The sequence below is a fragment of the Hippopotamus amphibius genome, chromosome 9 (assembly GCF_030028045.1).
Source record: "Hippopotamus amphibius kiboko isolate mHipAmp2 chromosome 9, mHipAmp2.hap2, whole genome shotgun sequence".
Lineage (NCBI taxonomy): Eukaryota > Metazoa > Chordata > Mammalia > Artiodactyla > Hippopotamidae > Hippopotamus > Hippopotamus amphibius.
In genome coordinates this window covers 15163801-15177267 of record NC_080194.1, presented here as the reverse complement: position 1 = coordinate 15177267, position 13467 = coordinate 15163801, and the positions used below count along the sequence as shown (strand labels likewise).

At 38.3% G+C, this 13467-nt stretch overlaps 1 protein-coding gene across 1 annotated transcript in view; it reads right to left on the bottom strand.

The window, feature by feature from the left end:
* The window catches only part of DCDC1 (doublecortin domain containing 1), a 398871-nt gene that overhangs the window by 32803 nt on the left and 352601 nt on the right, over positions 1–13467 (bottom strand). The window contains exons 24-27 of the mRNA XM_057748255.1: positions 12075–12233; positions 10737–10937; positions 5421–5514; positions 3055–3225 (exon numbers count right to left, since the gene is read on the bottom strand). Of these exons, the coding sequence (XP_057604238.1) occupies positions 3055–3225; positions 5421–5514; positions 10737–10937; positions 12075–12233 (625 nt within the window). The remainder of the gene's footprint in view (positions 1–3054; positions 3226–5420; positions 5515–10736; positions 10938–12074; positions 12234–13467) is intronic.

Genomic DNA, 13467 nt, shown 5'->3' with positions numbered 1-13467 from the left:
AGTAGAGCCAGAGTTAATATCATCATTCTCAATTTACAGATGAGAAATATAAGCTCAGAGAGGGAAGTTTTTAATCCAAAGATACTCAAGTAGTATATGGCAAAGCTGAACTATAAAGCTGAGAATTCTGATTCCAAGTTTTTGGCTTTTTTGCCTTTGTCATATTTCTTCAACTACTCCATTTAAATACTTAAAGCTACCTCAATTCAAAGCCAACATTTAGATGATACTTTTGAAGATATACTTCTTAAGCTCCACTATGGATTTCTCTATATGAACATCTGATTTCCATTTTCCTACAATTACTGGGAGACAGAAAATTAAAATATCTCCTCTCAGATGGAATTGAATGAATACTGCATATAGAATAATTCATACAGAAAAATATGGATTTCATGATGAATTGTGTGCCAATGATATTCCTTATTACACTAAAGAAACCCACTGAAAGTACCCAGAAAATGTATTTTCATTCAGTAAGACATCAGTTCTTATGACTGTGGTGTTACTATTTTGACGGTTCCCAAATTGTTTTATTTTGGCAATGGTGCATATACACAGTGTAAACTGAATATCTGGTTAATTCATTCACACTTAACACAGCCTTTAAACTGCTTTTGAAAAGGAAATGCAATATATTGGGGTAGCTCCCAAGGTTTGGCGATGTCTACAGTTTGCAAACAGAGTTTAAAAGTTCAGCAAGTCAGCTGCTGGCTCTATACACAGAATACCAAGCAATTGGTTTGACTGATTTTTTTCCTCTATGAAACTTCCCTGATTTGTTGAAATAACTAACTTGATCTGTTCATTTGACATTAAACAAATACGGTCTACAACATGCGGTTTGTCTGATCAACAATGACCCTTACTATATATATAATAGCTAGTGTGACTGTGAATAAATTATTGTTTCTTCATCGATCTTAATTTAATTTATTGTTTATATTTATTATTTATGTTATATTATTTATTATTTAAATGATACAATCTATGCAAAAATAACAAATATTGCATCAGCATCTAATATAGAGTAGCTTTCTAGCATACAACGGTTACTTCACATAAGTTTTCTTTTTCTAAGCGTGCCCAAGCAAACACCGTCTAGAGAAGAAGTTTTTACCCTACATCCAAATAGGATTTCAAGGGGAGTCTACGAACTCCCTAAAATCTTACACAGAAAGCATTTGTGTGCATTTTGTGTGCATATTGTGGGGAAAAGAGCATTCATAATTTTCATGAAACTTTCAATGAGGTTTGCATCTCTGAAAAGGGTAAGAACTACTGATTTAGTGCCTTTGTGCAGAGAGCAGATTTTCCCAGGCCCGCAAGAGGTAAACATTTTTTTAAATTTGTGAACCCCAGAATTGATATATTATTGCATTCTTCAGATTAACCATTTGAATTCTATCAGATAGGTTATCATTTAACTAGTAGGAAAGGAAAGTTACACTCTTTTAGAAGAAATGTTGACAATTGGGAAGTTTTATATTTATCTAACAAATAACTCATCGTTAAGTATAATAGCATACCTAAAATTAATAATAATAGTACCCTAATATAATCATTCAGTTACTATTCAAATTTCTACAATTCTCTCACTCTTTCAATTTATTTGAAACAGAATCATAATAAAGTCAAAACATTATAATTAGCTTAAATACCTCTTAAGTCTCTTTGAATCGTCATGTTCCTCATTTCTCTTTCTCTTTTTTTCTTTTATTGTAATCATGCGTTGTATATTTTCTCCAGTTAGATTTGGGAGGCAAGAACACCTCATAAGTAGTACAGTGTATTTCTATCAAGGGGCAACTGTTGTGTGTCTTTTTGTAATGTTAGTAGCTACTGATGATCCCTGCCTAGACCCACTAATTTATTACAGTTCACAACATAATGATATTCTGATTTCCTCATACTTTATTCATTTATTAGCTGGGATATTTCTACGAAGTGAAGCTTCTCCTTGTAAACTATTTTGTTATCCTGAGGTATGGTTCATCAAGGAAGGAAAAAAATAAATGCTTGATTCTTTATTTACTGGTTTTTAAAGTAATAAACTCATTCCTTATCATCATCTAATTGTGACCAATTGAGTTGTTGTTGTTGCTGTTGTTTAATTTCAGCGTGAACATATCTAATGTGTGCCTACCCAGTGCATTCAGTAGTCATTTTGATGCTTAAGTTGTCTCATCTTTGGAGCCTTTTCAAGTTGACTCGATTCTTTTTAAGATGACTTCAGCAGTCTTTGGCAGCATATTTGCTAACAGGTATGCGATCAGAGACAAAGGAGGAAAGGTTGGGGGGATAGCATAGGCCGAAACCAGAGACATGCAAAATGGTCAAGACCAGAGACATGCAAAATGGTCAAGACCAGAGACATGCAAAATGTACGTTTGGAGTCTCCTATTCAATAATGCCAGGGAACGAGGAGTGAAGAAGCAGCTGCAGTTTAGAGACATCTGAGGAGCAGAATAAAGAAGGTCTTGGAGGGTCTTGCAGTGTACATTGTGAGATTTCAGTTTTCTGTAGGCCGATGGTTATCAGCAATAGCAAGGTGCCTTGATCCACTGACCCACAAATATCTCTAGTATCTGTAGAGTATGGTGCAAGTAATTCCTTACTAATAAAAATTACAGGATCAAACTTGAGAAATTATTTCTTTTAAAATTGGAGTATATCATGCTTAGCCTCAGGCTTGGTATAATATAATACAAAGCCACGAGGTCACATCGTGGAGTGACACGGATCGCATGTGGCAGGCACAGCTGTGGGCGTGAGGTATGTGTGATTCTCCTGCTCACGCGTGCTCTGGTGAGCCCACGATGGACCAAAGATGGTGCTGGTGATAGGGAGCCATGGAAACAACACGAGCAGAGGGTGATATCAGTATTCCTTCATTCTTTCCTAACCAGAATCGCAGAGTCTAGGTGATTTCACTCACAAGTCACTGTTTAATTTGTGTGAACTTAAGGCTTTCTGGAAAAAAAGTTTCTTGCTTTATTGAACCCATTTCCACACACACCCCTTTTTTGTCCTCAGTAGGAAGGAACCACTTACTGGTTGATCAATGTTTTCTTCTTTAATCACAGAGGATGTACAAATACCAGCATAGTTTGCTGCTGTGATTTCCTTATCCAGTGCAGTGCTGTAAAAGGCCTTAAAAGCTTTCATATTTTTCATGTAATTCCACTTTTGATTAGAAGTTCCATTGCTATGAGGTTTGTATTTCTGAAAAAAAAATTGAGACAAAATATGGAGAGTTTATGATTTGTTTATAGCAGTCCTAGTTTTCATTGCATAAATTCAGAAAGTACAGATAATTACTCAAAGCTCTACTACGTAGTGATAACTATTATTGATATTTGATGATTATATTTATATATATATTCATTCTTTGCTTTACAAAAGTAGAATCACAAAATACATACAATTTGATAACTGCATTAGTTTTTTTTTCTTTTTAAAGGATGTATACTATTTGATCTTAGGGTATTTTATTTTACCAATCTTCAACAGTTAAACCTCTAGATTGTTTCTCAAAGTTTCTTTACTATAAGCAAAAGAGCAACCAACAATCATACAAATAAGTCTTTGTGTAAATCCATAACTTCTTGAGAACAAACTCTTCAAGAAGAATTGCTAATAAAGGAACAGGATCATTTTTAAAAATTATGATGTACAATGTAAAGCTTTATCAAATAAAAATTCTTCCTAGAAAGGTTATTCTAGTTTACACTTCCACAAATATTATATGAAATGGCCTCCTTTCCTCACACTCTTGCCAAAGCATCATCAATGTAATAAATGAAAACTAGTACCTTGTTGATATTTTAATTTACATTTCACAGGTTATCAAGAAGGTTTTTTTTATTTTTTTTAATGTGAGTACACTCCATTTTGTGAATTAGAAACAGCATATTTTTCTAATTATAAAACCTGGTTTAAGCATAAGTTTAAAAATGAGTAGTTTCAATTTTAAGGAATTTAAACTGGTAGATTAGTTCCAACTAAACATATCATGACACCTCAAGGAACTTTACAATGAAAAACACTTAACTTTACCAAGGAGAGATTGATTGTGAAGAGGAAAATAAATGAGTCTTAAGAACTGATTTAATAGGTCAGACAACAGAGCATCCCTCAGAGGCATGGGAAACAAAGACTATATTTCAAGGAACAGGGAGGGAGTTTAGTAACATTAACCTAACATGCCTCAATTTTATTATTTTACATGAACTTTAATATTTTCTCACAAACTGATTGCTTCGAGAAATAAAAATGAAACACCAAGCAAAAACAAAACTCTTGAAAGTTAATACAAATTACCTTGGGACCAAACTCATTTCTTATAAAATGGGAATCTTAGGGGAAAACATCCATATCTACAATTTTATGAAACTGATTAAGGCTCTAATTTGCATCTGCATGAGGTTTTATCTCACTGTGGTCCATGCCAAAGAGGCACCTGACAGGGAAAAATGTGATGTTATATACACCGTGTCTCCTAGAATAAAACTTTACTCCATATTTATCATCAGGATAGAAGACTTAATTAAGCTTTGGTATTTGTCCAGATTGCTATATTCCAATTTTGGATTCAGGACCTGCAAAACAAGTTGCCTTGTTGCTATTAAAAAAATGGAATAAAACAAATATTATTTGAAGATAATATATTATGTTCAACAAAAAGATGGCAAATACTGTGGAGAATTCAGAAAGTAAATACAGAGGAGGGACACTCCTAAACGTTCTCTCCTCCTAACAAGGAAAACTACATACCCATCTAGCAGTGTCTTTGGTAAGTGAGGATGACAGACAAACATGGGAAAGAAAAAAACAACTCCATCGGTCTTTGCCCAAAATTCAAATGAAGACTTCTCTGGAGTCTCCAAAAATTGTTTGGCTGCTATAAGCATTTTCAAAAGTATGTTGAAAATGTATTTCAAGTGAGTCTCTTAGTAGAATTAATGTTGATGAGTTCACATCCTCCAGGAAGACTTCTCCAACCACAGTCTTTCCTACCGGTTGCCAGGTGAGAGGCAACTTGCTTATGTCTCTAAATCACTGAACTTAAAACAGTGATTTAGTCATTCACCTGACTGCACCCACCACTGAGACCCTATGAATGCTACTGGGATAATTTTTCATATTTGCCATTGGATTTGATCTAAGTAACTCGCATAGCTCCTGATATGCCGCAAGCCCACAATCACCATCTGTTGGATTAAACTAAATTAAGAGCTACATGAACGTGATCAACTTGAAACCTAGGCAGACTATTGTAAATATTTTAACAATGGCATTCAAAATAGGTTTCTATGACAGCTATTTTCTTTCTCTACAACCAGGAAGCATTGGAGCTTTCCTTACATTTAACCAATAAAGGGCCATGATTACTCTTTAGCTTGTAAAGAGTATCTTACCTGAACAATAACAGGATAGCCACAGACTTCATCTCTAGCCTTGGTCACAGACACTGCCAGCACGAGGTCTGGGTTACTCATCAGGTGAAAGGTCCTTGGGAAAACAGGACTAAGCACATTACAAAGCAGCATGACCAGTTTAGAGCTCCCTCTGTGCCAGTAACCAGTGTGTTGCCTCTTGGCTCCATACGTACTCTGTGATAAGGGACGTGAAATGCTTTAGGCATTTCTTCCCCACAGAAAGCACAATGCTAAGCTTTCTCAGTGGAGAGTGCTGGAAGAACACTGAAGGAAAAGGGCTCTCCTGTTCCTTCTGGCTGCTGCATGGGAGTGTTTGGGAGTGAGGATACCCAGTGATGCTCTGTCCCAACTACGTGCCCAGAGTACACGGGCCACAGCCCTGGCCTGGCCTGCTGAGCATCTGCTTGTGGCCCTCCCGACATGGATACCATGAGCTCCAAGCCTTCTGCTGTACCAGCAACCCCATACCCTTTGCATTTCCATGTGCCCAGCAACAGCTGTACGCCCACATATGTTCCAGAGGGTTGCTTCCTGCTTACCCAGCAATGACAGACCAGGTCTGACCAGGCAAACCAACACATTTCTCTGCCATCCAGTGGACAGCACCCATACTATTTCCAATGAGGTCTGAGCTCCAGCCATGGGGAGGGGCCCACTTTCAAGTCTGTCCTCAGCTCTCAGCCCTAGAGTGCCATATAGAGGGTTTTCAAAAGGTGAAAGATTTACACGATCTAAAGAGAAACCATAGTATTAGAGGGTTTTTAAAAAATCTATTAGTCATGTATCATAGTTCAATAATCCTTTATGTTAAACATCCCCTGTTTAAATGACTGTGTGTTTTCTTTCTCCAGGTTGTACCCGGACTGGTGTGTGCTCTCCTCACCTGTTTTGCTGTTTTGAGAAGCAACGTGGCAGAGTGATGAGGAGCATGGATTCTGGAGCCACAATGCCTGAGTTTAAATCTTGAGTATACCTCAAGATCTGTTTAACAACTCTGTGCCTCAGTTTCCTCATCTGTAAAATAGGATGAAGGTCCATACCTCACAGGACTCTAGTTCTAGGAATGTAATGAGTTAATGTGTAGAAAATGCATTGAATATTGTCTGGCTCATGGCACTTAGTATGAGCTACTATTATTGATGGTTGCAATTTTTTATAGCTTTCCTGCAAATTCTTCTTTCCTAAATGCATAGTCCCTAAAAATCCAAAATATATGTTGAATGCTGTTAAGTTATCTTACATTAGAGCTAACATAAAGCCTCCTTGAGTGAAGAAAAAGAAAAACGAAAAATATAGAGCTAAAACCCCATTCTTTTCCTTACATCACTTAAAAGCAAGAATAAACCAAACATTCAAGGATATTGCCTATATAGAAAAAGCCAGTTCTTTATGTCTGTCAGCATAGTTACATTATAGACCAGCGGTGGCATTCTTGCTGTGGAAAATATAACTAGCCCTGAATATAAAATTTAATGATGTGGGAGTGGGGGAGATCTCTTATAAGAGTAACATATTTTTCCTTTCAAGACAAAAAATTCTAGATATCTAATTTAAATCTCTGAACATAAAACAAAGTATCCTCATCGTAAAGCATCTACAAAGTACTGGAAAATATAGTAAAAATTAAAACAGCATTTGAAACATCATTTATATTCCTACAAGACAATCGCTATCAATCTTACAATGTGTTTCTTCCTTCTATTGTTAGTTAACGAAGTGTCATTTTAAATCCAAAGTGGGTATTTGATTTTATCAAATACCTTTTTAGCATTTCTCAAGTCTGTGCACGGCCCGGAGAGCAGATATTCAATATTGTTCATCTCTGTGGCCTCATCTCTGGTGTAGTTTGCATCTTGCATTTTTATTGGCACTCAGCAGTAGTCAAATGAATGAATGATTGCAGATTTCCTGCAAGGACTTACTGAGGTGCCTAGATTAGTTACCTAGCTTTCTCAGTTCTTGCTGCCTAGAATAGATGCAGCAACTTCTTCCACGTTTCAGTGCCACGCTCAGCCATGATAGTGCTGATTTTCCTTTTCCTTTTTGGACAGTCGACTGTCACTTGCCCAGAGCAGGAGTGCTTACACTCTGCAGGAAGCCTGAGCTTATAGACTTCTGCTCTGTGCCAAACGGTAAGAGAACTGGCAGTGTGAGAATGTAACTGTGTCCCAGCAACATCAAGCACAATAGCACAGCCTCTTCTACTAACCCGAGTCCCTTCATCTTGTTGTGCCTCAGTTTACTGGCTTTAGAATCAAGTGACTAAGACTAGAAAATTTCCAAGATCTCTTTCAGCTCTGAATTCCATGACACTGTATTTTCCCTTTTATAATTCTGAATCTTATTGAAGGCGATTTTCATCCCTAAGCATTTTTTTTTTTTTTGATATTTCCCTTTTGAGACCAAACGATTAATTCAGATTATGCTAGGGTTGAAAATGGCAGAGAGATACCAGATTATCTCAAAAGTTGACCTGGACCATGCTTCTGTGTGACTAGAAATCAAGTAAGTGTGTCTTTGGTAATTTCCTGCTGCCCGTCAGGGCCCCCTCGCTGGTTTCTTGCACTGCTCTCCTAGACTATGTGCTCTCCCAGCCAGGCCTGTTCTCACAGTCGTAATTTCCCTTAAGAGGTTTTACTGATAATTGCTTAAGATATCAGATTTCCTAGTTATTTTCTATTTTAAATAGAAGGCCATAATGAAAAAGTAATGCAAGACCCAAAGGACTGAAGGAAAGGACTAATGGTGGAAAATTCTAGGCACAGTGATAGCACTTAGCACTTCCCATCACTCTGGCAGTGAGCTACTGGGCCTGTGCTCTATTGACACAAATTCTGATTGGGCATTTGCCTCGATAAACGCTAATTTGCTGCCGGGGGAAAATATGGAAGCTCAAAAGACTATGGTTCACATAAATGAAATTGCGTATAGGTTTCTGCTACATAGTGTTACCCAAGGTTCTCCAGGCCCCACCACCTTATCAGAACAAATGGGTTTCAGCATCCAAACACATGAAAAAGAAAAGGCAAAATGCTAAGGGAAAATGTAGACGAAAGCTCAGAATTATTGTCACTATACAAACACATTTCTGTCATGGGACATATATTCCTCTGAATAATGCCTACACTGAGTCATCAAGACTTCTGCAAAACTTCTCCTGCCCAAGTGTGTGGGAGTCCCTTAGATGGTGACCCACGTGTTCACAAGCAAACCCTGTCCCACTGCCCCTCCCCCTCACGGCTCCACCTCGTCTCCCTAGACTCTGCAGTTTTCCCACCAGGGATCAATCAATGCCACCGTCTCCCTCCAACTGTCCCTCTCTTCTACAGCTTGACATGGGGAGGCCTCAAGATGACAGCACTGTAGAGTGTTCTGGAAAGTGGAAGGAAATTGGAAGAGACCATCCTCTTTTGTGTTACATGTGGTTAGATTTTCCAAAGCGGTGCTGGAGTGCATAGAGTTTTAGGCAAGTCTCTCTTTCTGTTTTTACCTAAGCAGCCTTCCCCTCCTCCTACTTTCCCCACAGCACTTAGGATGAAAATCAAAACCAGTACGGACACTGAGCAGGACTCAGAACTTGCGCTCTCTTCCAATGACCAAGCGTTCCTGAGTTAAAGTCATCAAGTGTGGCTGTCTCCTGCCTTCGGGTCACGTCTCTCATTCCCCACGTGTGTCCACCCCAGCCCTTCAGCCATGCTCGAATTCCAACTTAGGCTCAAGTGGGACCTCTATTATAATACAGAAAGCCAAGGCAGTAAGATGTAGCTCTAAATTCCAGAAATGTAGAGATGAGGTAGCACTAGCTTCATGGTCAGGAATTTTTATCTGTTTGTTCTTTGCTAACGTACCAGCACCTAAAGCACTGCCCTTGATAATCCTTTGCAGCTGAATGAATGAATTCTGATCCCACACAGCAAACCATTCACAGGGACAAAAGCCTGCTTCTTAGCTGCCCTCGCAAAGACAGCTTAGCCATGAATGGGGCGAAAGAACACACTCACCAGGTCTGTCTACACGTTGGCTTTTCAGCCGTCTTTAAAACAAGGCCGCATGTGTTCCTTGCTGCCAGCTCTGAATCTCAGACAGTGAGCAGAGGAAGGCTAGCTCCTTTCCTGTCTGTGCTGGGCCCTCTGCTGCCGCCTGCTGAAGCTTATACAATCTCTCTCAAAGCAGCCATCCCCTAAGCCTTTTGCATCACACACCTTTTGAGAATCCAACAAAAACCATAGCTCTTTCCCAGGGGGAAAAAAAAAGTATTGCACAGATACACAAACACATTTTCTGTAGTATTTCAAGAGACTGACGAGGGCCCTGGAGCCCCACTATGTAACACTAATGGTAGAATTCAAAGCAAACCGCCTAAAAACCAAAGAGGTGTTTTCTCTCTTATTAAAGAAAAGTTCAAGCATGCACGAAACCAGAGAGAAATGTGTAAGAAACCATCATGGACCCAACACTTACCAGCATTCTGCCATTCCTGTTTCATAGTCCCCCTCCCTCACTTTTTATATTTTTGCTGTGCTAGAATATTTTAAAGCAAATCTGAGATATCTCTTAATTTTATCTGAAAATACTACAAATATACACCCACCTGATCAGGACTTTTTTTTTTAAACATAACCATCAAACTGTTATGAGGCCCAACAAAATTAACAGACTTCCTCCATATCATCTGGTACCCAGACTATTTTAAATTTCCTCTGTCTCAGAAATAACCTTTTTGACAGTGGTGGGTTTGAATCTGGATCCAAACAAGGGCCAGCCATTGTACTGGGTTGATATATTTGATTAGGTAAGACTTCAATTCGATTTCACTGTGCGAGTGGAAGCCACATCAGTTGGTTATATGATGGAAGTAGGGAAGGGAGGGGAGGCACATATGTGGGGAGGTGCAAGAGACTGTGTTAACAAAAGTACTGCGAATTTTTTAAAATGGGACTTTTAAGAATTTTTACTCGATTCTGTGATGTTTTCGAATTATAAAAATAAATTAGATGAGAGTCTAGTTTTCCCTTGACCCTGAGGGCCCATTAAAACTATGAACCCAGTGGGTCAGATTTCACGTTTCTTTTCTGAATCCATAGTGGCCGAGTTGTGTGTAGACACCTGAACATTTACATTTGATTTCACTCTCTTTCTCTTCCTTGAGTAAGTTAAAAAAATTATTGGCAACGTTAAAGAGAAAATCCCCAAAGTCCTCAAATACGCCCCTGCCTGCTCTGTGGGGACTATGCTGGATCTCTTAGGCTCCTATTTACCTTTTGATATATTAATGCCCAAACATAATGGGTTTACCTGCTGTATTCCTTGTGCACCCAGTGTTGATGACTATTGACTGCTTTTTTCTCCACCAAAACCACCTCCATGCCTGAACGCAGGTTGGGGCCTTGCACCCCCAAGACTAGCTGAGGAACGGCATAGCTTATAATTTGCCCATCTCTGTATTCAAACTGCTGGTGGCAAAACTTCTGCAGTTTACTCTGTTTTGGAGAATGGCTGAGATAAAGAAAATTCCATTAGCAGCAGAAAAATGTCCCGCGCACTGATGTGCTGGAGATTGCAAGTTCTGTCGGCAAGAGAACTGCCGTGAACCAAATTCACTTACACTGGGGAAGCATTATCATCAGGACAGCAGCAATGTTATTTGCTTTGCACTGTCAAACTGATGTAAAAAGTAGAACTGGGAATTTATTTTATAATAGAAATAAATGTTTATCCAAGAGAACATGAGAAATTCATCAGGAAAGAAAAAATTCACTTGAGATAATTTAAAGGGGAAAAGAGGCAGGAGGAGGAACAGGGCATATAGAATCAGAACAGAGAGAAATAAAGAAGTTCTGTTCCAATCTTGATCATTTCCATCCTTTATCTACAGAGTCCCTGGCAAATAGAATCCCATTCTCCAAGTTTTTCAATCTTCCCTAACAGCTCGTAGAATATTATAAACCAAAAATACTGATACGCTAATAAGTTAATTTAAAGGAATCTCTTACTTAAATATTTCTTAAGGCATTAAGCAGACTTATTAAACTTATCAAACATCACAATGCATTGGCAATTAAATTAATTTATACATGTCTATTAAGCCCCTACTATGTGCATAGAATAATGCTAAGTGTTGAAGTGCCAAAACTTAATTCATATAAACTGCTGTCATGTTAAGTAAATGTATAAAAATTGTGCAATAATGCAAAGTACTATAGATTTCTGTCATTTCATTGGCCCTTGACCAGAAAAAGTAAAATAAAATTAAAAAGGAAAAAATTGCATTTTACTGACTTCTTAAAGACCTCAGGGCATCTTATATGCTTATATACAAGTTCAGTCACACATTCATTCAACAAATATACAGACTCTCTTCTAAGTTTTCAGGAGGCAAAGATGGATGAGCTTACCTTTTAATAGAAAAGACACGAGTGAACAAGAAATTATAGTATACAGCTAAAGCAAGAAGGGTCTTCCCACCAGTGCTTGTAAATACTTCAGTCAAAAACACAAGAAACATACAAATGTGTGTGTTGATGTAAACAGAAACTAACAGTAATGTAAATCTTCAGGAATATTTTTGCCCTAAAGTGAGTGAATCTAAGACCTGGTAGAAAGCTTTAATAGGAATCCCCTGCAACTTTTTACCTGTATTTCTTCTCTGGTTCCATATTTTCAAAGAGCTCTTCTTCTGTTTTCTTTGGAAGACTGTCATCCTCATCAAAGTTATGAGAAGTTTCCTGCCAGGCATACCTGAGACGTGTGTGACAAGCCTTCATTCGGAGATGGGCTCTTGCGTGTGAATCTCTATCAAGGTTCAGAAGCAAAGAGAAGTGTAAGAATTCTGATTTATACTCACAGAATTCTCTCTGAGGTGCAGGCTGATCATATCCTGAAGGATGCTGGTGAATCTGGAAAGCATATTTCTATAATGGTGCCTAACATTGCAAATTCATATCCTATTAATACACAATTTAGATTTTTTAATATAAGGCTACAAATAAAATTTCTGTCACATAATAAACAGCATTCATGTTTGTCATATATTTACTCAGGAAAAAAATGGGGCCATGTATTACATTTCAAAAATAAGCACAAGAGTGTAAAGTAATTAAATTACAATAAAGAGCTTAAAAACAGAAACAGAAACAAAAAAAACAAAAATAAGATTATGACTACTCAGTGGGGGACTTCCCTGGTGGTGCAGTGGTTAAGAATCCACCTGCTAATGCAGGGGACATGGGTTCAAGCCCTGGTCAAGGAAGCCCACATGCTGCAGAGCAACTAAGCCCGTGTGCCACAACTACTGAGCCTGTGCTCTAGAGCCCGTGAGCTGCAACTGTTGAGCCCTTGTGCCACAACTACTGAAGCCAGCACGCCCGGAGCCCGTGCTCCACAACAAGAGAAGCCACAGCAATGAGAAGTCTGCGCACTGCCACGAAGAGCAGCCCCAGCTCACTGCAACTAGAGAAAGCCCGTGTGCAGCAACAAAGATCCAATGCAGCCAATAAATAAATAAATAAATTTATTAAAAAAAAAGACTACTCAGTGGTTTTGGAAATTCATAACGAACATGTAATGAGACTCTTGCCTACTTCATAAATGCATCATAATTCTGTCTGGAACAGACAGCTTAGATTACTAGGTTTCATAAAATTTACTCATTAGACAATGGTAAGGAATCTTAATTAACTTTTCCTCTCAACAGAAAAATCTTGAGAGACTCAACTAGCACCAGCACAAAAGTGTCAGGTTTGGACAGAGAATAATACACAAAAACACTTACAGTAAACAGTCATAGTTTGAATAACTGAGTCTGCCTTCTGGCTTCTTATTAAGATGAAATTGTGAATGGAAGCATAGCCGCCATGCAGATTTGAATACATAAAGTTCCCAGGCACTGTTTAAGGTACATTTGCTTCCGTGGGATCACGACACAATACCAAGACTGCTCTGCTGAAGGCAGGAGAAATATACAGGCAAAGCAGCAAGCACCCTTCAGCACTCTAAACGTGCATATGCGTAAACAAAGTTCTCTGGG